Source organism: Bombina bombina, chromosome 4 (genome assembly GCF_027579735.1).
Source record: "Bombina bombina isolate aBomBom1 chromosome 4, aBomBom1.pri, whole genome shotgun sequence".
Classification (NCBI taxonomy): domain Eukaryota; kingdom Metazoa; phylum Chordata; class Amphibia; order Anura; family Bombinatoridae; genus Bombina; species Bombina bombina.
In genome coordinates, this window is record NC_069502.1 from 1,054,199,282 (window position 1) to 1,054,224,380 (window position 25,099).

Here is a 25,099-nt window from a genome sequence, read left to right on the forward strand (position 1 = left end):
GGGTATCTGACGGCACAAGGGGTTTGGGAATCTCAGGAGGTGAGATTTCCGATCAATATTTTGGAACTCCGTGCAATTTTCAGAGCTCTTCAGTCTTGGCCTCTTCTGAAGAGAGAGTTGTTCATTTGTTTTCAGATAGACAATGTCACAACTGTGGCATACATCAATCATCAAGGAGGGACTCACAGTCCTCTGGCTATGAAAGAAGTATCTCGAATTTTGGTTTGGGCGGAATCCAGCTCCTGTCTAATCTCTGCGGTTCATATCCCAGGTATGGACAATTGGAAAGCGGATTATCTCAGTCGCCAAACGTTGCACCTGGGCGAATGGTCTCTTCACCCAGAGGTATTTCCTCAGATTGTTCAAATGTGGGAACTCCCAGAAATAGATCTGATGGCTTCTCATCTAAACAAGAAACTTCCCTGGTATCTGTCCGGATCCCGGGATCCTCGGGCGGAGGCAGTGGATGCATTATCTCTTCCTTACAAGTGTCATCCTGCCTATATCTTTCCGCCTCTAGTTCTTCTTCCAAGGGTATTCTCCAATATTCTAAAGGAATGCTCGTTTGTCCTGCTGGTAGCTCCAGCATGGCTTCACAGGTTTTGGTATGCGGATCTTGTCCGGATGGCCTCTTGCCAGCTGTGGACTCTTCCGTTAAGACCAGTCTTTCTGTCTCAAGGTTCTTTTTTCCATCAGGATCTCAAAACCTTAATTTTAAGGTATGGAGTTTGAACGCTTGATTCTTGGTCAAAGAGGTTTCTCTGACTCTGTGATTGATACTATGTGACAGGCTCGTAAATCTGTATCTAGAGAGATATATTATAGAGTCTGGAAGACTTATATTTCTTAGTGTCTTTCTCATCTTTTTTCTTGGCATTCTTTTTGAATACCGGGAATTTTACAGTTTCTTCAGGATGGTTTAGATAAAGGTTTGTCCGCAAGTTCCTTGAAAGACAAATCTCTGCTCTTTCTGTTCTTTTTCACAGAAGGATTGCTAATCTTCCTGATATTCATTGTTTTGTACAACCTTTGGTTCGTATAAAACCTGTCATTAAGTCAATTTCTCCTCCTTGGAGTTTGAATTTGGTTCTGGGGGCTCTTCAAGCTCCTCCTTTTGAACCCATGCATTCTTTGGTCGTTATATTACTTTCTTGGAAAGTTTTGTTTCTTTTGGCCATCTCTTCTGCCAGAAGAGTCTCTGAATTATCTACTCTTTTTTTGTGAGTCTCCTTTTCTGATTTTGCATCAGGATAAGGCGGTGCTGCGAACTTCTTTTGAATTTTTTACCTAAGGTTGTGAATTCTAACAACATTAGTAGAGAAATTGTGGTTCCTTCATTATGTCCTGATCCTATGAATTCTAAGGAGAAATCATTGCATTCTTTGGATGCTGTTAGAGCTTTGTAATATTATGTTGAAGCTACTAAGTCTTTCCGAAAGACTTCTAGTCTATTTGTCATCTTTTCCGGTTCTAGAAAAGGCCAGAAAGCTTCTGCCATTTCTTTGGCATCTTGGTTGAAATCTTTATTTCATCATGCCTATGTTGAGTCGGGTAACACTCCGCCTCAAAGGATTACAGCTCATTCTACTAGGTCAGTTTCTACTTCCTGGGCGTTTAGGAATGAAGCTTCGGTTGATCAGATTTGCAAAGCAGCAACTTGGTCCTCTTTGCATACTTTTACTAAATTCTACCATTTTGATGTGTTTTCTTCTTCTGAAGCAGTTTTTGGTAGAAACGTACTTCAGGCAGTGGTTTCAGTTTGAATCTTCTACGTATGTTTTTTCATTAAAATTTTATTCTGGGTGTGGATTATTTTCAGCAGGAATTGGCTGTCTTTATTTTATCCCTCCCTCTCTAGTGACTCTTGCGTGGAAAGATCCACATCTTGGGTAATCATTATCCCATACGTCACTAGCTCATGGACTCTTGCTAATTACATGAAAGAAAACATAATTTATGTAAGAACTTACCTGATAAATTCATTTCTTTCATATTAGCAAGAGTCCATGAGGCCCGCCCTTTTTTGGTGGTGGTTTTGATTTTTTTGTATAAAGCACAATTATTCCAATTCCTTATTTTATATGCTTTCGCACTTTTTTCTTATCACCCCACTTCTTGGCTATTCGTTAAACTGAATTGTGGGTGTGGTGAGGGGTGTATTTATAGGCATTTTAAGGTTTGGGAAACTTTGCCCCTCCTGGTAGGAATGTATATTCCATACGTCACTCATGGACTCTTGCTAATATGAAATAAATGAATTTATCAGGTAAGTTCTTACATAAATTATGTTTTCAAAGCTCTAACAACATCCAAAGAATGCAACGATTTCTCCTTAGAATTCTTAGGATTAGGACATAATGAGGGAACCACAATTTCTCTACCAATGTTGTTGGAATTCACAACCTTAGGTAAAAATTCAAAAGAAGTTCGCAACACCGCCTTATCCTGATGAAAAATCAGAAAAGGAGACTCACAAGAAAGAGCAGATAATTCAGAATGGCAGAAGAGATCCCCAAAAGGAACAAAACTTTCCAAGAAAGTAATTTAATGTCCAATGAATGCATGGGTTCAAAAGGAGGAGCTTGAAGAGCCCCCAGAACCAATTCAAACTCCAAGGAGGAGAAATTGACTTAATGACAGGTTTTATACGAACCAAAGCTTGTACAAAACAATGAATATCAGGAAGATTAGCAATCTTTCTGTGAAAAAGAACAGAAAGAGCAAAGATTTGTCCTTTCAAAGAACTTGCGGATAAACCTTTATCTAAACCATCCTGAAGAAACTGTAAAATTCTCGGAATTCTAAAAGAATGCCAAGAAAAATGATGAGAAAGACACCAAGAAATATAAGTCTTCCAGACTCTATAATATATCTCTCTAGATACAGATTTACGAGCCTGTAACATAGTATTAATCACAGAGTCAGAGAAACCTCTTTGACCAAGAATCAAGCGTTCAATCTCCATACCTTTAAATTTAAGGATTTGAGATCCTGATGGAAAAAAGGACCTTGCGACAGAAGGTCTGGTCTTAGCGGAAGAGTCCACGGATGGCAAGAGGCCATCCGGACAAGATCCGCATACCAAAACCTGTGAGGCCATGCCGGAGCTACCAGCAGAACAAACGAGCATTCCTTCAGAATCTTGGAGATTACTCTTGGAAGAAGAACTAGAGGCGGAAAGATATAGGCAGGATGATACTTCCAAGGAAGTGATAATGCATCCACTGCTTCCGCCTGAGGATCCCGGGATCTGGACAGATACCTGGGAAGTTTCTTGTTTAGATGAGACGCCATCAGATCTATTTCTGGAAGCTCCCACATTTGAACAATCTGAAGAAATACCTCTGGGTGAAGAGACCATTCGCCCGGATGCAACATTTGGCGACTGAGATAATCCGCTTCCCAATTGTCTATACCTGGGATATGAACCGCAGAGATTAGACAGGAGCTGGATTCCGCCCAAACCAGAATTCGAGATACTTCTTTCATAGCCAGAGGACTGTGAGTCCCTCCTTGATGATTGATGTATGCCACAGTTGTGACATTGTCTGTCTGAAAACAAATGAACGATTCTCTCTTCAGAAGAGGCCAAGACTGAAGAGCTCTGAAAATTGCACGGAGTTCCAAAATATTGATCGGTAATCTCACCTCCTGAGATTCCCAAACTCCTTGTGCCGTCAGAGATCCCCACACAGCTCCCCAACCTGTAAGACTTGCATCTGTTGAAATTACAGTCCAGGTCGGAAGAACAAAAGAAGCCCCCTGAATTAAACGATGGTGATCTGTCCACCACGTTAGAGAGTGTCGTACAATCGGTTTTAAAGATATTAATTGAGATATCTTTGTGTAATCCCTGCACCATTGATTCAGCATACAGAGCTGAAGAGGTCGCATGTGAAAACGAGCAAAGGGGATCGCGTCCGATGCAGCAGTCATAAGACCTAGAATTTCCATGCATAAGGCTACCGAAGGGAATGATTGTGACTGAAGGTTTCGACAAGCTGAAATCAATTTTAGACGTCTCTTGTCTGTCAAAGACAGAGTCATGGACACTGAATCTATCTGGAAACCCAAAAAGGTTACCCTTGTCTGAGGAGTCAATGAACTTTTTAGTGAATTGATCCTCCAACCATGATCTTGAAGAAACAACACAAGTCGATTCGTATGAGATTCTGCTAAATGTAAAGACTGAGCAAGTACCAAGATATCGTCCAAATAAGGAAATACCACAATACCCCAATACCCTGTTCTCTGATTACAGACAGAAGGGCACCGAGAACCTTTGTACAAATTCTTGGAGCTGTAGCTAGGCCAAACGGCAGAGCCACAAACTGGTAATGCTTGTCCAGAAAAGAGAATCTCAGGAACTGATAATGATCTGGATGAATCGGAATATGCAGATATGCATCCTGTAAATCTATTGTGGACAGATAATGCCCTTGTTGAACAAAAGGCAAGATAGTCCTTACAGTTACCATTTTGAACGTTGGTATCCTTACATAACGATTCAATATTTTTAGATCCAGAACTGGTCTGAAGGAATTCTCCTTCTTTGGTACAATGAAGAGATTCGAATAAAACCCCAGCCCCTGTTCCAGAACTGGAACTGGCATAATTACTCCAGCCAACTCTAGATCTGAAACACATTTCAGAAATGCTTGAGCTTTCACTGGATTTACTGGGACACGGGAAAGAAAAAATCTCTTTGCAGGAGGTCTTATTTTTAAACCAATTCTGTACCCTTCTGAAACAATGTTCTGAATCCAAAGATTGTGAACAGAATTGATCCAAATTTCTTTGAAAAAACGTAACCTGCCCCCTACCAGCTGAGCTGGAATGAGGGCCGCACCTTCATGTGGACTTAGAAGCTGGTTTTGCTTTTCTAGAAGGCTTGGATTTATTCCAGACTGGAGATGGTTTCCTGAAGGATCAGGCTTTTGTTCTTTGTTGAAACGAAAGGAACGAAAACGATTATTAGCCCTGTTTTTACCCTTAGATTTTTTATCCTGTGGTAAAAAAGTTCCTTTCCCACCAGTAACAGTTGAGATAATAGAATCCAACTGAGAACCAAATAATTTGTTACCCTGGAAAGAAATGGAAAGTAGAGTCGATTTAGAAGACATATCAGCATTCCAAGTTTTAAGCCATAAAGCTCATTTAGCTAAAATAGCTAGAGACATAAACCTGACATCAACTCTGATAATATCAAAAATGGCATCACAGATAAAATTATTAGCATGTTGAAGAAGAATAATAATATTATGAGAATCATGATCTGTTACTTGTTGCGCTAAAGTTTCCAAAAAGTTGAAGCTGCAGCAACATCAGCCAATGATATAGCAGGTCTAAGAAGATTACCTGAACACAGATAAGCTTTTCTTAGAAAGGATTCAATTTTCCTATCTAAAGGATCCTTAAAGGAAGTACCATCTGACGTAGGAATAGTAGTACGTTTAGCAAGGGTAGAAATAGCCCCATCAACTTTAGGGATTTTGTCCCAAAATTCTAATCCGTCAGACGGCACAGGATATAATTGCTTAAAAACGTTTAGAAGGAGTAAATGAATTACCCAAATTATTCCATTCTCTGGAAATTACTTCAGAAATAGCACCAGGAACAGGAAAAACTTCTGGAATAACCACAGGAGATTTAAAGACCTTATCTAAACGTTTAGATTTAGTATCAAGAGGACCAGAATCCTCAATTTCTAAAGCAATTAGTACTTCTTTAAGTAAAGAACGAATAAATTCCATTTTAAATAAATATGAAGATTTATCAGCATCAACCTCTGAGACAGAATCCCCTGAACCAGAAGAGTCATTAGAATCAGAATGATGATGTTCATTTAAAAATTCATCTGTATAAAGAGAAGTTTTAAAATATTTTTTATGTTTACTAGAAGGAGGAATAACAGACATAGCCTTCTTGATGGATTCAGAAACAAAATCTCTTATGTTATCAGGAACATTCTGAACATTAGATGTTGATGGAACTGCAACAGGTAATGGTACATTACTAAAGGAAATATTATCTGCATTAACAAGTTTGTCATGACAATTAATACAAACAACAGCTGGAGGAACAGCTACCAAAAGTTTACAGCAGATACACTTAGCTTTGGTAGTTCCAGCACCAGACAGCGATTTTCCTGAAGTATCTTCTGACTCAGATGCAACGTGAGACATCTTGCAATATGTAAGAGAAAAAACAACATATAAAGCAAAATTGATCAAATTCCTTAAATGACAGTTTCAGGAATGGGAAAAAATGCCAAGGAACAAGCTTCTAGCAACCAGAAGCAAAGAAAAATGAGACTTAAATAATGTGGAGACAAAAGCGACGCCCATATTTTTTTAGCGCCAAATAAGACGCCCACATTATTTGGCGCCTAAATGCTTTTGGCGCCAAAAAATGACGCCACTTCCGGAACGCCAACATTTTTTGGCGCAAAAGAACGTCAAAAATGACGCAACTTCCGGCGACACGTATGACGCCGGAAACAGAAAAGATTTTTTGCGCCAAAAAAGTCCGCGCCAAGAATGACGCAATAAAATGAAGCATTTTCAGCCCCCACGAGCCTAACAGCCCACAGGGAAAAAAGTTAAATTTTTAAGGTAAGAAAAATAATTGATTCAAGTGCATTATCCCAAATATGAAACTGACTGTCTGAAAATAAGGAATGTTGAACATCCTGAGTCAAGGCAAATAAATGTTTGAATACATATATTTAGAACTTTATTAAAAAAGTGCCCAACCATAGCTTAGAGTGTCACAGAAAATAAGACTTACTTACCCCAGGACACTCATCTACATGTTTGTAGAAAGCCAAACCAGTACTGAAACGAAAATCAGCAGAGGTAATGGTATATATATAAGAGTATATCGTCGATCTGAAAAGGGAGGTAAGAGATGAATCTCTACGACCGATAACAGAGAACCTATGAAATAGACCCCGTAGAAGGAGATCACTGCATTCAAAATAGGCGATACTCTCCTCACATCCCTCTGACATTCACTGCACGCTGAGAGGAAAACCGGGCTCCAACCTGCTGCGGAGCGCATATCAACGTAGAATCTAGCACAAACTTACTTCACCACCTCCATAGGAGGCAAAGTTTGTAAAACTGATTTGTGGGTGTGGTGAGGGGTGTATTTGTAGGCATTTTGAGGTTTGGGAAACTTTGCCCCTCCTAGTAGGAATGTATATCCCATACGTCACTAGCTCATGGAATCTTGCTAATTACATGAAAGAAAGGAATGATGTCCATGGAAGCCACCATTAGACCAATTACTTTCATACACTGAGCCACAGATGGATGGGTAGAGTATTGAAGTGAAAGGCAAGAAGCAAGAAGCTTGGATTTTCTGACCTCCATCAGAAAAATCTTCATGGACAGAGACTCTATAATCGTTCCTAAGAAACACACCCTGGTGTCTGGAACCAGGGAACTCTTCTCCAGATTCACTTTCCACCCGTGGAAACGTAGAATAGACAACAACATCTCTGTATGAGATCTTGCTAACTGAAAAGATGGCGCCTGAACCAAGATGTCGTCCAGGTATGGCGCCACTGCTATCCCCTGAGATCTGACCACCACCAGAAGTGCCCCTAGAATCTTTGTAAAGATTCAAGGAGCCGTAGCAAGGCCAAAAGAAAGGGCAACAAACTGGAAGTGTCTGTAAGTGTCTGCAAACCGCAGGAATTGGTGATGTTCCCTGTGAATAGGAACATGCAGATACACGTTCTTCAGGTCTATGGTAGTCATGTACTGACCCTCCTGAATCAAGGGAAGAATGGAATGAATAGTCTCCATTTTAAAGAACGGAACCCTGAGGAATTTGTTTATACATTTGCATATGAAAAGGTTGTTGTGCACTCTACTATAGTTATAAAATCTTAAAGAGACAGGTGCTTGCAGTCATAACCAAAATTGCCTAAAACATTTAAAAGAGAAGTCATAACTGAATTAAAAGTAATGAAAAAGAATGACAAGGCAGCACTCAGATATCTTTGATAACAAGTGGTTTATTTTGCTCCTCCCAACATGTCAAGGACATAGATAGACCCCTAAACCAAAATTGTGATTAAAAAGGAGTTATATACACATACCAGGCCTGGTGAACAGAACAATTCCTTACATCAAATATGTAATTACTAAATACAGAGAAGCGCAATCATGTAACAAAAACGCTTCCATGTATAACATTTGTGTTAAGGATACAATAAGCAGCAATAATTACCAATAGACATTAAGTTGCAAATGTCCAGAACCATCAGAGCACTTAGTGTGAATCACACGCTCTGTATTGCATGGGAAAGTTGCCTAATAAAGTTCCAGCGTTACTGAATTTTTGCCAGCCAGCATAACAAGGAAAAAGCAGCCTCACCACCATTCGCGGTAGAAGTTCCTGATTACACCTGTGTCGTTACCTCTGTATTCAATTCACAAGCTTCACAGAGAGTGTTACAATATCACAGAAAGGTAACTGTGTGTGGTCCTCTTTTCCGGTTATTAGGTTGTCACCTCCTTAAGGTTGTGGACACGGAACTCCCCAAACAAGGCCGCTGACTTAATGCTGGTAACCGCAAACACTCCTCAGTAATGCGGTAATTCAAAACCGCTGCTAGGTAGGTGTACTCCACTTCAAAAGTTGCCGCTTTTCAGACGTCAGTCATGACGCGTTTCGCCCCTCCCCTTAGATGAAGCCCTGAGGTCAGCCCACTAAGGGGAGGGGCGAAACGCGTCATGACTGACGTCTGAAAAGCGGAAGAAGAGGAAGACTTTTGTTCCTTGAAGTTACGAAAGGAACAAAATATATAATTCTGGTGACCCTTAGGTCTAGCCTTCTTATTCTGAGGTAGGAAAGATCCCTTTCCACCAGTAATTTCGGAAATGATCTCGACCAGACCGGGACAAAATAAAGTCTTGCCCTTAAAGGGTAAAGACAGTAGTTTGGAATTGGATGTTACATCTGCAGACCAAGATTTTAACCACAGAGCTCTGCAAGCTAGAACTGCAAAGCTAGAAATCTTAGCTCCCAGTCTAACAACTTGCATGCTGGCATCACAGATAAAAGTATTAGCCAGCTTTAGAGCCTTGATCCTATCCTGGATCTCCTCTATAGTAGTCTCCTCAGAAATGAGGTCGGACAAGGAATTACACCAATAAGATGCTGCCCCCGTAACCGTAGCAATACTTGCAACTGGTTGCCATTGTAAACCCTGATGAATTTACATCTTCCTTAAGAAAGCTTCCAGCTTCTTATCCATGGGATCCTTGAAAGAAGAGCTTTCCTCAAGAGGGATAGTAGTTATTTTAGCTAGAGTAGAGATAGCGCCCTCTACCTTAGGTACAGTGCGCCACGAGTCACGTACAGAGTCAGCAAAAGGAAACATTTTTTTGAAAACAGGAGACGGGGAAAAGGGAATCCCTGGCTTTTCCCATTCCTGTGCTAGAATTTCTGACATACAGTCTGGAACAGGGAATACTTCTACAGATGAAGGTTTGACATCAAACAGTCTATTAAGCTTATTAGACTTCTTAGAGTCGGAATCCTCCAAAGTAGCCAGGATCTCCTTCAAGCTTAAATCTAAAATGTACCTCCTCTGGATCTGCTGTACTAGCTGCCACAGTCTCAGAGTCAGAAATTTCACCCTCAGAAGCCCCTGAGGAATGATCCTCATCAGATAACTGAGAGAGACTGAATAACGCAGACTTAGCGGAGTCAGAACTCTTAGCATGAGATATGTTCTTAGATTTACTCTTTCTCTTACCAGCCAAATTGAAGGCTGATAAGGCCGCAGAAACTGCAGAAGTAATCTGCGCAGTAAGGTCTCCTGGCAAATAAACCCCTTCAGGAACTTGTTGAGAGGAACCACAGGGCACTGCATGTGAAACTGCTAAAGCTTGGGACGTTTGAGGAGAAAGTTGAGGCATGGCACGGACAACATTATCCTGAGAGACAGAAGGCTCTGAGAGGGAAATTTTATCTTTAGATAACAAAGTTTTATTTTAAAAAGAGGAGCAAAACTGCACAGGAGGAACAATCTGAGCCTCCATGCAAAGCAAACATTTGTCAAATGAAATAGTTAAATTTTCATTAGTGTCCATAATGATAGGAAAATTGGACCCCACAAGGAAAAATAAGCTTAAAAATTATAAGGACTCTAAATAAACGATAATCCCAAATATTACACAATATCAATAAACAATATACAAGGACACCCTAATTACTGGCACCATTATACCTCAGCTCTGCTGAGGGCTTACCGCTCCTTGGGCCAGCAGAGAATGTCCCACTACAAGAGAAAAGATTCCAATCAATAAGAACTCACCTTAGTATTAATCCAGAAAAGAAATTGTATACCGCCACACACAACGCTACAAACTCAGCTCTGACAGAGAAGCCGATGCGCGGAAGCGCTGAAAAACTGTCACGTGATCACAACAGAAAGGAAACTGTGCCACAAATGCAAAACGGCGCGTATGTAAAAACAAATATAGAAACGATTCTATCTCCACTACCCATCCGCTATGGATAGCGATTATATGTGCTCCAAATAAAGGAAAATCCTTAGATATTGTCCATCCTCAAAGTGCCAAAACATTAAAAAATAAACTTATAAGTTCCAATTTTTTAACCTCTCATTGTCAGCCTCATAATACTTCTCCTGCAGTAAATGCAGTGCCCCAAAATATGCCTTCATAATATATATCCCTATAAAGAGAGATAAGTTAAGTCCCATAAAAGAAAGAAACTCCACAGAGGTTTAACCCTTAGAGTGCTGTTTCCTTCTAACCTAGAAGGGAAAGCACTTAGCTGTGGATCTAGATGCCAGGCAGGGAACAACTTCTTAGGTGTGACAGATTCATCCACTTCTGACAGGGACCTGTAGAAAAAGAAAAACAGAGTAACCAACCCTGGTTTTCTATAAAGGGGTAGCATTGTTTATAGAAGTTAAGCAAGGACCACCTCACCATCTTCTAACTGCTAAAAGCCACCATTACTCTTACTAAAGAGAATTACATGGACACAGCAAAGCCCCGATCCTTGCTTGCCGGGAAAAGTACCCATTAAAAGATTAAATATCTTCAGACACCATCTTCGCACATCCTCCCAATGATAGAGGAAAAGAATGACTGGGGATTATGGGTAATGGGAGTGACACTTAACAGTTCTGCTGGGGTGGTCTTTGCCTCCTCCTGCTGGCCAGGAGTTGAATTCCCACTAGTAATTAGAATGGATTTGTGGACTCTCCATGCCATTGGAAAGAAAACTATCATATTATATCATATTAATATTGTAATGCAATGTAATTGCAATGCAGGTAGCTGATGACAGTTCACTGTATTCCAAGTAGCTACAGGGGCATAACTTTAAATAAACCGAGCTCTCTCTCTATCTCTACTATCTTCATTTGGGGGTTGATTTCTGTGGCTGCTCTTGCTTACAAAGTTTCTTTATATAGAGAATACTGGAGTATTCCAATTGTGCAGTATAGGGGTTTATTTACATTCAAAAAACTGTTATTTTAAAGAGAAAAAAAAAGAAGGTAAATTAGCTATTTGCAAACACATTAATACACACTAGCAAGTAAAATGGGCAATCTGGAACACATTAAAATTGAAGACAATTTTACAATACAATCTCCCTTGAACTTTGATGCATGAGAAACTACACTGGTTTAATATGGTTACAAAAATATATAAACAATAGTATTGGGGCTAATATTTACCTTCCTGCCATCTCCACACTGTTATAGTGTGTTCAGGATCAACTCCTACTGATACCAGGAGTTTCCCAGTAGCACTAAAATTAATGTACCCTACTCCTTTGGCATGAAAGCATCTCAGAATAGACAAAGTCTGCTTACTCATCGCATCCCAGATATGAATGGAAGGAGTGGCCCCTAAAAAGAAACACAATCATTAATTAAAAAAATAAAATAAAATATATATATATATATATATATTTACAATAACAAACTAGTTTACACAGAACATAATGCAAACTAGTACAGTGCTTATATGCTGGAAACTAACTATACAAAGCTAAACTCACATACTACAAGCCAAACAGAAATACTATGAGGCCGAATTATCAAGCCGTCAACTATGCTACATTCGACGGCACCAATACGCTCGCCTAACATCGCGGCCGCGGACCTGAATACACTCTCCTTATTTAGAAAAAAAACGGGGCGATGAGCAGTGGACTGTTGTTAACGAACAGTCATCAATCTTGCTGCTATTCGGCTTTTTCCCAACTTTATTTATACCCTGTCACTAAACACCGCCGCTATACTAAAATGTTTAACCCCTATTCCCTCCGCTCCCGGAGCCCACCGCAACTCTAATAAAGTTATTAACCCCTATCCCGCCGCTCCCGGACTACTCCGCAACTAAATAAATGTATTAACCCCTAAACCCCTGGCCTCCCACATCACTACCACTTACTAAACCTATTAACCCCTAAACCGCCAGCCCACCACATCGCCATAAACTAAATTAAGCTATTAACCCCTAAACCTAACAACCCGCTAACTTTACATTAAGTATTAACTCATCCCTATCTTATAATAAATTTAAACTTACCTTTAGAATTAAAATAAACTATATTAAACTACTAATTAACCTACCCTAACTATTATCCTACAATTACATTAAACTATATTAAACTGTTAATTAACCTACCCTAACTATTATACTAAAATTACATTAAACTATATTAAACTATTAATTAACCTACCCTAATTATTATACTAAAATTACATTAAACTACAAATTTACGGCTAGATTACGAGTTGTGCGTTAAGGTAAAAAAGCAGCGTTAAGAGGTCCTAACGCTGCTTTTTTACGCCCGCTGCTATTACGAGTCTTGAAGGTTTAGGGGCACCGCACACATTTTTTTGGCCTTACTGCAAAACGACTTACGTAAACTTCGTAAAGTCTTTTTTCTATGGGACTTCCATAGAGCCGGTATTACGAGTCTGTCCTGGGAGGCCAAAAAGTAAACGGTACACCCTACCCTGTCAAGAGTCCTAACGCATTTAAAAGTCAGTAGGTAAGAGTTTTATGGTACAACGCCGTAACATAAAACTCATAACTAAAGTGCTAAAAAGTACACTAACACCCATAAACTACCTATTAACCCCTAAATCGAGGCCCTCCCGCATCGCAAATACTAAAATAAAAATTTTAACCCCTAATCTGCCGCTCCGGACACCGCCGCCACCTACATTATATATATGAACCCCTAATCTGCTGACCCCAACATCGCCGACACCTACATTATATTTATTAACCCCTAATCTGCCGCCCCCAATGTCGCCGCCACCGACCTACACTTATTAACCCCTAATCTGCCACCTCCCAACGACGACGCCACTATAATAAACATATTAACCCCTAAACCGCCGCACCCCCGCCTCACACACATTAGTTATATATTATTAACCCCTAATCTGCCGTCCCTAACATCGCCGCCACCTACCTACATTTATTAACCCCTAATCTGCCGCCCCCAACGTCGCCGCCACTATTTTAAAGTTATTAACCCCTAAACCTAAGTCTAACCCTAAACCTAACACCCACTAACTTAAATATAATTTAAAGGGGCAGTCTAGGCCAAAAAAAACTTTCATGATTCAGATAGAGCATGTAATTTTAAACAATTTTCCAATTTACTTTTATCACCAATTTTGCTTTGTTCTCTTGATATTCTTAGTTGAAAGCTTAACCTAGGAGGTTCATATGCTAATTTCTTAGACCTTGAAGGCCACCTCTTTTCAGAATGCATTTTAAGTTTTTCACCACTAGAGGGTGTTAGTTCATGTATTTCATATAGATAACACTGTGCTCGTGCACGTGAAGTTATCTGGGAGCAGGCAGTGATTGGCTAAACTGCAAGTCTGTCAAAAGAACTGAAATAAGGGGGCAGTTTGCAGAGGCTTAGATACAAGGTAATCACAGAGGTTAAAAGTATATTAATATAACTGTGTTGGTTATCCAAAACTGGGGAATGGGTAATAAAGGGATTATCTATCTTTTAAAAAAAAAAAAAAATTCTGGTGTAGACTGTCCCTTTAAATAAATCTAAATAAATATTCCTATCATTAACGAAATTATTCCTATTTAAAACTAAATATTTACCTATAAAATAAACCCTAAGCTAGCTACAATATAACTAATAGTTATATTGTAGCTAGCTTAGGATTTATTTTTATTTTACAGGCAAGTTTGTATTTATTTTAACTAGATAGAATAGTTATTAAATAGTTATTAACTATTTAATAACTACCTAGCTAAAATAAATACAAATTTACCTGTAAAATGAAACCTAACCTAAGTTACACTAACACCTAACACTACATTATAATTAAATAAATTAACTAAATTAAATACAATTACCTAAATTAAATTAAATTAGATAAAGTACAAAAAACAAACAAACACTAAATTACAGAAAATAATAAACAAATTACAGAAATTTAAACTAATTACACCTAATCTAATAGCCCTATTAAAATAAAAAAGCCCCCGCAAAATAAAAAAAAAACCTAGCCTAAACCAAACTACCAATAGCCCTTAAAAGGGCCTTTTGCGGGGCATTGCCCCAAAGTAATTAGCTCTTTTACCTGTAAAAAAAATACAAACAACCCCCCCAACAGTAAAACACACCACCCACACAACCATCCCCCCAAATAAAATACTATCTAAAAAAACCTAAGCTCCCCATTGCCCTGAAAAGGGCATTTGGATGGGCATTGCCCTTAAAAGGGCAGTTAGCTCTTTTGCCGCCCAAACCCTAAATCTAAAAAATAAAACCCACCCAATACACCCTTAAAAAACACTAACCCCCTGAAGATCGACTTACCGGGAGACGTCTTCATCCAAGCCGGGCGAAGTGGTCCTCCAGACGGGCAGAAGTCTTCATCCAAGCCGGGCAGAAGTGGTCCTCCAGACGGGCAGAAGTCTTCATCCAAGCCGGGCAGAAGTGGTCCTCCAGACGGGCAGAAGTCTTCATCCAGACGGCAGCTTCTATCTTCATCCATCCATCCGGCGCGGAGCGGGTCCATCTTCAGCCAATAGAATTGAGCTTGCATTCTATTGGCTGTTCTAATCAGCCAATAGAATGCGAGCTCAATCCTATTGGCTGATTGGATCAGCCAATAGGATTGAACTTCAATCCTATTGGCATCAGCCAATAGGATTTTTTCTACCTTAATTCCGATTGGCTGATAGAATTCTATCAGCCAATCGGAATCTAAGGGATGCCATCTTGGATGACGTCACTTAAAGGTACCTTCATTCTGTTTTAGTCATCGCCAGAAGAGGATGCTCCGCATCGGATGTCTTGAAGATGGACCCGCTCCGCGCCGAATGGATGAAGATAGAAGATGCAGTCTGGATAAAGACTTCTGCCCGTCTGGAGGACCACTTCTGCTCGGCTTGGATGAAGACTTCTGCCCGTCTGGAGGACCACTTCTGCCCGGCTTGGATGAAGACTTCTGTCCGTCTGGAGGACCACTTCGCCCGGCTTGGATGAAGACGTCTCCCGGTAAGTTGATCTTCAGGGGGTTAGTTTTTTAAGGGTGTATTGGGTGGGTTTTATTATTTAGATTAGGGTTTGGGCGGCAAAAGAGCTAACTGCCCTTTTAAGGGCAATGCCCATCCAAATGCCCTTTTCAGGGCAATGGGGAGCATAGTTTTTTTTAGATAGTATTTTATTTGGGGGGTTGGTTTTGTGGGTGGTGGGTTTTACTGTTGGGGGGGTTGTTTGTATTTTTTTTTACAGGTAAAAGAGCTGATTACTTTGGGGCAATGCCCCGCAAAAGTCCCTTTTAAGGGCTATTGGTAGTTTAGGCTAGGTTTTTTTTTTATTTTGGGGGGGGCTTTTTTATTTTAATAGGGCTATTAGATTAGGTGTAATTAGTTTAAATTTCTGTAATGTGTTTATTATTTTCTGTAATTAAGTGTTTTTTTTTGTACTTTAGCTAATTTAATTTAATTTAGGTAATTGTATTTAATTTAGTTAATTTATTTAATTATAGTGTAGTGTTAGGTGTTAGTGTAACTTAGGTTAGGTTTTATTTTACAGGTAAATTTGTATTTATTTTAGCTAGGTAGTTATTAAATAGTTAACCTTTTAACGCCGTTATGCCGTTCTATTCCGTCATAATTACACTGGGCTTTAAAGCCGTTATGACGGAATAGAACGTCATAACAAACGGCTGTCCTGAAGCCTTCTGTGCTTCTAGGACTTGATCGCGGTCTGGAGGGCGTTCCTAGGGTTGTAGGGACGCCCCCCAGATGCGATCCAATAATTGAAATCTCGCGATCGTATGCACGATCGCGTAGTTTCAATTTGTCTACATCGGAACAGGTGTTCCGATGTAGGCACTTTCACCCTGTCACTAAAGGGTTAATAACTATTTAATAACTATTCTACCTAGTTAAAATAAATACAAACTTGCCTGTAAAATAAAAATAAATCCTAAGCTAGATACAATGTAACTATTAGTTATATTGTAGCTATCTTAGGGTTTATTTTATAGGTAAGTATTTAGTTTTAAATAGGAATTATTTAGTTAATGATGGAATATTTATTTAAATTATATTTAAGTAAGTGGGTGTTAGGTTTAGGGTTAGACTTATGTTTAGGGGTTAATAACTTTACTATAGTGGCGGTGACGTTGGGGGCGGCAGATTAGGGGTTAATAAATGTAGGTAGGTGGCGGCGATGTTAGGGACGGCAGATTAGGGGTTAATAATATTTAACTAATGTTTGCGAGGCGGGAGTGCGGCGGTTTAGGGGTTAATATGTTTATTATAGTGGCGGCGACGTTGGGGGCATCAGATTAGGGGTTAATAAGTGTAGGTAGGTGGCGGCGACATTGGGGGCAGCAGATTAGGGGTTAATAAATATAATGTAGGTGTCGGCGATGTTGGGGTAAACAGATTAGGGGTTCATAAGTATAATGTAGGTGGCGGCGGTGTCCGGAGCGGCAGATTAGGGGTTAATAAGTATAATGCCCTTTTAAGGGCAATGCCCATCCAAATGCCCTTTTCAGGGCAATGGGGAGCATAGTTTTTTTTAGATAGTATTTTATTTGGGGGGTTGGTTGTGTGGGTGGTGGGTTTTACTGTTGGGGGGGTTGTTTGTATTTTTTTTTACAGGTAAAAGAGCTGATTACTTTGGGGCAATGCCCCGCAAAAGTCCCTTTTAAGGGCTATTGGTAGTTTAGTTTAGACTAGGTTTTTTTTTTATTTTTGGGGGGGCTTTTTTATTTTAATAGGGCTATTAGATTAGGTGTAATTAGCTTAAATTTCTGTAATGTGTTTATTATTTTCTGTAATTAAGTGGGTTTTTTTTGTACTTTAGCTAATTTAATTTAATTTAGGTAATTGTATTTAATTTAGTTAATTTATTTAATTATAGTGTAGTGTTAGGTGTTAGTGTAACTTAGGTTAGGTTTTATTTTACAGGTAAATTTGTATTTATTTTAGCTAGGTAGTTATTAAATAGTTAACCTTTTAACGCCGTTATGCCGTTCTATTCCGTCATAATTACACTGGGCTTTAAAGCCGTTATGACGGAATAGAACGTCATAACAAACGGCTGTCCTGAAGCCTTCTGTGCTTCTAGGACTTGATCGCGGTCTGGAGGGCGTTCCTAGGGTTGTAGGGACGCCCCCCAGATGCGATCCAATAATTGAGGTGTTCCGATGTAGGCACTTTCACCCTGTCACTAAAGGGTTAATAACTATTTAATAACTATTCTACCTAGTTAAAATAAATACAAACTTGCCTGTAAAATAAAAATAAATCCTAAGCTAGATACAATGTAACTATTAGTTATATTGTAGCTATCTTAGGGTTTATTTTATAGGTAAGTATTTAGTTTTAAATAGGAATTATTTAGTTAATGATAGGAATATTTATTTAGATTTATTTAAATTATATTTAAGTAAGGTGGTGTTAGGGGTTAATATGTTTATTATAGTGGCGGCGACGTTGGGGGCATCAGATTAGGGGTTAATAAGTGTAGGTAGGTGGCGGCGACATTGGGGGCAGCAGATTAGGGGTTAATAAATATAATGTAGGTGTCGGCGATGTTGGGGTAAACAGATTAGGGGTTCATAAGTATAATGTAGGTGGCGGCGGTGTCCGGAGCGGCAGATTAGGGGTTAATAAGTATAATGCCCTTTTAAGGGCAATGCCCATCCAAATGCCCTTTTCAGGGCAATGGGGAGCATAGTTTTTTTTAGATAGTATTTTATTTGGGGGGTTGGTTGTGTGGGTGGTGGGTTTTACTGTTGGGGGGGTTGTTTGTATTTTTTTTTACAGGTAAAAGAGCTGATTACTTTGGGGCAATGCCCCGCAAAAGTCCCTTTTAAGGGCTATTGGTAGTTTAGTTTAGACTAGGTTTTTTTTTTATTTTTGGGGGGGCTTTTTTATTTTAATAGGGCTATTAGATTAGGTGTAATTAGCTTAAATTTCTGTAATGTGTTTATTATTTTCTGTAATTAAGTGGGTTTTTTTTGTACTTTAGCTAATTTAATTTAATTTAGGTAATTGTATTTAATTTAGTTAATTTATTTAATTATAGTGTAGTGTTAGGTGTTAGTGTAACTTAGGTTAGGTTTTATTTTACAGGTAAATTTGTATTTATTTTAGCTAGGTAGTTATTAAATAGTTAACCTTTTAACGCCGTTATGCCGTTCTATTCCGTCATAATTACACTGGGCTTTAAAGCCGTTATGACGGAATAGAACGTCATAACAAACGGCTGTCCTGAAGCCTTCTGTGCTTCTAGGACTTGATCGCGGTCTGGAGGGCGTTCCTAGGGTTGTAGGGACGCCCCCCAGATGCGATCCAATAATTGAGGTGTTCCGATGTAGGCACTTTCACCCTGTCACTAAAGGGTTAATAACTATTTAATAACTATTCTACCTAGTTAAAATAAATACAAACTTGCCTGTAAAATAAAAATAAATCCTAAGCTAGATACAATGTAACTATTAGTTATATTGTAGCTATCTTAGGGTTTATTTTATAGGTAAGTATTTAGTTTTAAATAGGAATTATTTAGTTAATGATAGGAATATTTATTTAGATTTATTTAAATTATATTTAAGTAAGGAGGTGTTAGGGGTTAATATGTTTATTATAGTGGCGGCGACGTTGGGGGCTTCAGATTAGGGGTTAATAAGTGTAGGTAGGTGGCGGCGACATTGGGGGCGGCAGATTAGGGGTTAATAAATATAATGTAGGTGTCGGCGATGTTGGGGTAAGCAGATTAGGGGTTCATAAGTATAATGTAGGTGGCGGCGGTGTCCGGAGCGGCAGATTAGGGGTTAATAAGTATAATGCAGGTGTCGGGGATGTCGGGGGCGGCAGATTAGGGTTTAATAAGTGTAAGATTAGGGGTGTTTAGACTCGGGTTCATGTTAGGGTGTTAGGTGTAGACATAAAATGTATTTCCCTATAGGAATCAATGGGGCTGCGTTACTGAGTTTTTTATGCTGCTTTTTTTTTTTTTTTAGACTTTTTTTCAGTCGGTTCTCCCTGTTGATTCCTATGGGGAAATCGTGCACGAGCATGTTACACCAGCTGACCGCTGACTTAAGCAGCGCTGGTATTGGAGTGCGGTAATGAGCAAAATTTTTTTTGCTTGTCTTTTAACGACGGGTTTCTGAAAACTCGTAATACCAGCGCTGTAGGTAAGTGAGCGGTGAGACAAAACTGCTCGTTAGCACCGCATAACCTCTAACGCAAAACTTGTAAACTAGGTGTAAATTAACTATATTACATATTTAAAAACCTAACCCTACTCAAGTTATTTAAATCTACGGGAGCGGAGGGATAGGGGTTAATACATTTAGTTAGTTGCGGTGGGCTCCAGGAGCGGCAGGATAGGGGTTAATACATTTATTTAGTTGCGGCGATGTCGGGGAGCGGCGGGATAAGGGTCAATATATTTAGTTAGTTGCGGTGGGCTGCGGGAGAAGCGGAATAGGCGTTAATAACATTATGTAGGTGGCGGCAATGTCGGGGCGGCAGATTAGGGGTGTTTAGAATCAGGCTTATGTTAGGGTTTTAGGTTTAAATGTAACTTTTATTCTATCATATAAATCAATGGGATATCTGGCATCATCGAACATAAGCTTTCACTGCTTTCAGACTCCCATTGTTTCCTATGGAATCCGCGGCCTCCAGGGTGGTGGATTGAAAACCAGGTACGCTGGGCCGGAATAGTGGTGAGCGTACCTGTTAGAAATTTGATAACTTGCAAAAGTTTTCAGATAGTGCCGAATTTGTATTCGGAACATCTGTAATGACGTAAGCATTGATCTGTGTTGGATTGAGACCGTCGGATCATATGTTACGTCACAAATGTCAACTTTAGCCGGTCTGTAGGCTTTGATAAATGGGTCGAATCAGGCTCGCCACAATTATGCTGCGGAATTCCAGCGTATTTGCGGTTGACGGCTTGATAAATATCCCTCTATGACTTATGGGATGTAATTAGTTCTTGGTTATGTGGAAGACATTAAAAATAGAAACTGCCATGCAGACTGCTGTGTTAAAGTCTATCTGCACTTGGAACAATAATGAGTCATGAATGGACCAGAAAGGACCTAGAATAACATAGATGACAGAGTTGCCTTACCTGAATATTCAGCAATTTCACCTGCATTGTGAGAGCAATGGCAAATGAGGAAGCATCAGGGCAAAACAACAACTGAAATAAGTCATACTTCTAATGCTGAATCAATAAATATCAGCACCAGGGACAAACAAAACAAAAATAAAAGTTTAAAGTATGGATATGGGTTTGGAAAACAATAAAAGAAAAAAACTATTATTTAGTATATAAACTACAAAGGGCTTAATAAAGCTGCCAAAATAATCTTGTATGCACACTATGTAAACACATTGGGGCATATTTATTAAAGTCTGGCAGACCTGATCCGACAGTGCGGATCAGGTCCGCCAGACTTCGCTGAATACGGCGAGCAATACGCTCGCCGTATTCAGCATTGCACCAGCAGCTCACAAGAGCTGCTGGTGCAACGTCGCCCCCTGCAGACTCGCGGCCAATAGGCCACCAGCAGGGGGGTGTCAATCAACCCGATCATACTCGATCGGGTTGATTTCCGGCGGTCTGTCCGCCTCCTCGGAGCAGGCAGACAGGTTATGGAGCAGCGGTATTTGTGACCGCTGCTTCATAACTGCTGTTTCTGGCGAGCCTGCAGGCTCGGCAGAAACACGGGGCATCAAGCTCCATTCGGAGCTTAATAAATATGCCCCATTGAGGCCAATTTATCAAAGGTCTTGCGAACCTGATCGACAGTGTGGATCAGGTCCGCAAGACCTCGCTGAATGCGGAGAGCAATACGCTCTCCTTATTCAGCATTGCACCAGCAGCTCACAAGAGCTGCTGGTGCAACGTCGCCCCTGCAGACTCGCGGCCAATAGGCCACCAGCAGGGGGGTGTCAATCAACCCGATCATACTCGATCGGGTTGATTTCCGGCGGTCTGTCCGCCTCCTCGGAGCAGGCAGACAGGTTATGGAGCAGCGGTATTTGTGACCGCTGCTTCATAACTGCTGTTTCTGGCGAGCCTGCAGGCTCGGCAGAAACACGGGGCATCAAGCTCCATTCGGAGCTTAATAAATATGCCCCATTGAGGCCAATTTATCAAAGGTCTTGCGAACCTGATCGACAGTGTGGATCAGGTCCGCAAGACCTCGCTGAATGCGGAGAGCAATACGCTCTCCTTATTCAGCATTGCACCAGCAGCTCACAAGAGCTGCTGTTGCAACGCCGACCCCTGCAGACTCGCGGCCATCGGAGCTTGATAGATAGGCCCCCTAGACTAGAATAATTATATTATAAAAGAACCTGACTATCGAGTATTTAACGAGCACAAGAGAGGCGCATGTCATATTCTACTGGAAATAATATTAAAATAACCATGCAACCCTTGAATCTAAAAAAAAAAAATAAGCTGAAAGACAGATTTACAATTAATGTGATACTGAACCCAAATTTTTTTCTTTCATTAATCAGATAGAAAGTTGCTTAAAATTGCATGCTCTAATTTACTCCTATTATCAATTTTTCTTCGTTCTCTTGGTATCTTTATTTGAAAAAGCAGGAATGTAAGCTTACTAGCCGGCCCATCTTTGGTTCAGCACCTGGGAATCACTTGCTGATTGGTAGCTAAATACAGCCACCAATTAGCAAGAGCTATCCAGGGGGCTGAACCCAAAATGGTCTGGCTAGTAAGCCTTACATTCATGATTTTTCAAATAAAGATACCAAGAGAACGAAGAAAATTTGATAATAGGAGTAAATTAGAAAGTTGCTTAAAATTACCTGCTCTATCTGAATCATGAAATAAAAAACTGGGTTCAGTATCCCTTTAAAAACAATTAACGGACGTACAAACCTGTAGTTTAGAAAACACACATATGTACGTCAAAACATAGTACTTAAAGGGACATAATACTCACTTGAAACTGATGCAGTAGAACTGTAAAAAGCTGACAGGAAAATATCACCTGAGCATCTCTATGTAAAAAAGGAAGATATTTTACCTCACAATTTCCTCAGCTCAACAGAGTAAGTTCTGTGTAAAAAGTTATACTCAGCTGCAGCCCAGTTGCAGGTAAAAAAAAAATAAAAAAAATGAAGAAACGAACAGCAGCCAATCAGCATCAGTAGTGCTGAGGTCATGAACTCTTTTACTGGGATCTCATGAGATTTCACTTAACTCGCATGAGATTTAATTGTAATCTTCCTTACACTGAATAGGGAAATAACATGAGAGTGCACGAGGCTCATCCCTTCAGCTGTCCCAGAACAGACATACTAATATGCTGCTTAGAAATCCTTTACAATGGGATGTGGCTACTGAGGAACTTTAGGGGTAAAATATCTTTCTTTTTTACATAGAGATGTTCAGGTGATATTTTCTAGTCAGCTTTTTACAGCTATACTGCATCACTTTCAAGTGTTTAAACATTTGGGTATTATGGCCCTTTAAATAGCTGCAGAATTAAGCCCAATGTGTTGTATATATTTACTGAAATGCAATGCTAGATGTCATAATTCTAACAGCTATGCCTGAAATAATGCTACATGTAAGTCAATGGGGAGATATGTATCATGAATTGCAGATGGGTTTTATTTAGAAGTGGAAAGTGACTTTCAGCTTCAGCCCATTTCGAATATTAGCGTTGTACATTAACTTACTTTTTCTTGCATCAGTAAGATATGTAAGTATTATTTCACAGGCAATGGAGCATTGATGCAATGAAATGCGCTTGCAGCTTAATCTAAAGCTTTTGACTATCCTTAAAAATACAGTAATCCTATGTATTTATGCATTCTGTATAAACATATTGTATACATTGTCTTTAGACAGTAAAGGTAAAATTAAGTTTAAATGAACTGGGCATTGCATGAAATTATAAACAACTTCCCAATTTACTGTACTTATATTATTCATTTTGCTTAGTTTTCTTGGTATCCTTTGTTAAAGAGATAAATCCTTGGTGAGCTCAGAATCGTAGTGTCTAAGGTATTTGCAACAACATTTATGCTTAGGACACATATATGCTCCTAAGCTTCTATCGAACGAAAACCTAGTAAACATAGGTTTACTTTTCAACAAAGGGTACCAAGAGAACAAAGCAAATATGATAATAGAAGTACACTGGAAAGTTGTTTAAAATTGCATGCTCTATCCAATCCATTTAAGTTTCATTTTGTCTTTACTGTACCTTTAAATACTGTTATACATGAACTTTCTGGTAACTCAACTCTCAGGTCTCTATTTATCAAGGTCTGGCGGATCAGGTCCGCCAGACCTCGCTGAATGCGGAGAGCAATACGCTCTCCGTATTCAGCATTGCACCAGCAGCTAACAAGAGCTGCTGGTGCAACGCCGCCCCCTGCAGACTCGCGACCAATGGACCACCAGCAGGGGGTGTCAATCAACCAGATCGTACTCGATTGGGTTGATTTCTGGCGATGTCTGTCCGCCTGCTCAGAGCAGACGGACAGGTTATGGAGCAGCAGTCTTTGTGACCACTGCTTCATAACTGCTGTTTCTGGCGAGTCTGAAGACTCGCCAGAAACACGGGGCATCAAGCACCTTTCGTAGCTTGATAGATAGGCCCCTCAGTCTTATTTGTATGTTTCATTTATTTTACTTTTGTTGGTAATAGAAAGACAGAAATTGTGCAGTGCATAAGTTATTAAAAGGAATAACTGTGGTTTCATGGACTGTTGCTTTAATCCATTGTGGCAAACAGAGCATCTTACCAATTTGACCAGTAGCAATAACATTCTTATACTTGGGATGTTGATTCACAGTCAGACAAAGTATATCATCTGTGTGCTCCAGATAGAAACTCTGGCTTCCTATTAGAAATAAACAGTAAACATATACATTAGCATCACACAAGTCGCAGCATTGGAATTATATTTAAATAGACATTAAACACTTTGTAATATAAAATGTTAAATTATGTGTTGTAAAAAAACAACTAAGCAGTATACTTTTTTATTTTGCCCCCTTCTTTCCTGTAAATGAACTCTGGAATTTGTGGGCTTTGCTGTTCCAGACCCCAGACTTGTATGTATGTATGTATTGGGTACGTGTAAAGCGCAGCTAATCACACGTAAGGGTCTCAAGGCGCTGCTCATTTTATCGACCTCGGAAGGATGAAAGGCTGAGTGGACCTCGCTGGGGATTGAACCTGCAACCCTTGGGTTGCTACAGAGCTCAGCCACAGTGCCTTAGCATGCTGAGCTATCTGTCCGGCATTTCATAGGCTTTCATAGGCCTAACACTGCTACTTTCTACACAGCCAATGTTTAAGATAAGCAGCTACAGTTAGTACAAATATGCTGACTATCTCTTCTTCCTGTAACCTGGGAGAGTCGATCAGCATATGTTGTGTGGTAGGGAAGCGATGGGACAACAGCTCATGGCCTTCAGTTGTATTGTAAAGTTGTATCAGTTGTAACATGTGATTGCACCACCCACCCAGAACCTCAAACTTCACATGCAGCTATAT

At 39.8% G+C, this 25,099-nt stretch overlaps 1 protein-coding gene across 1 annotated transcript in view; it reads right to left on the reverse strand.

Moving 5' to 3' along the window:
* The window catches only part of EML6 (EMAP like 6), a 540,560-nt gene that overhangs the window by 89,944 nt on the left and 425,517 nt on the right, over positions 1-25,099 (reverse strand). The window contains exons 33-35 of the mRNA XM_053712691.1: positions 24,342-24,440; positions 20,677-20,697; positions 11,738-11,911 (exon numbers count right to left, since the gene is read on the reverse strand). Of these exons, the coding sequence (XP_053568666.1) occupies positions 11,738-11,911; positions 20,677-20,697; positions 24,342-24,440 (294 nt within the window). The remainder of the gene's footprint in view (positions 1-11,737; positions 11,912-20,676; positions 20,698-24,341; positions 24,441-25,099) is intronic.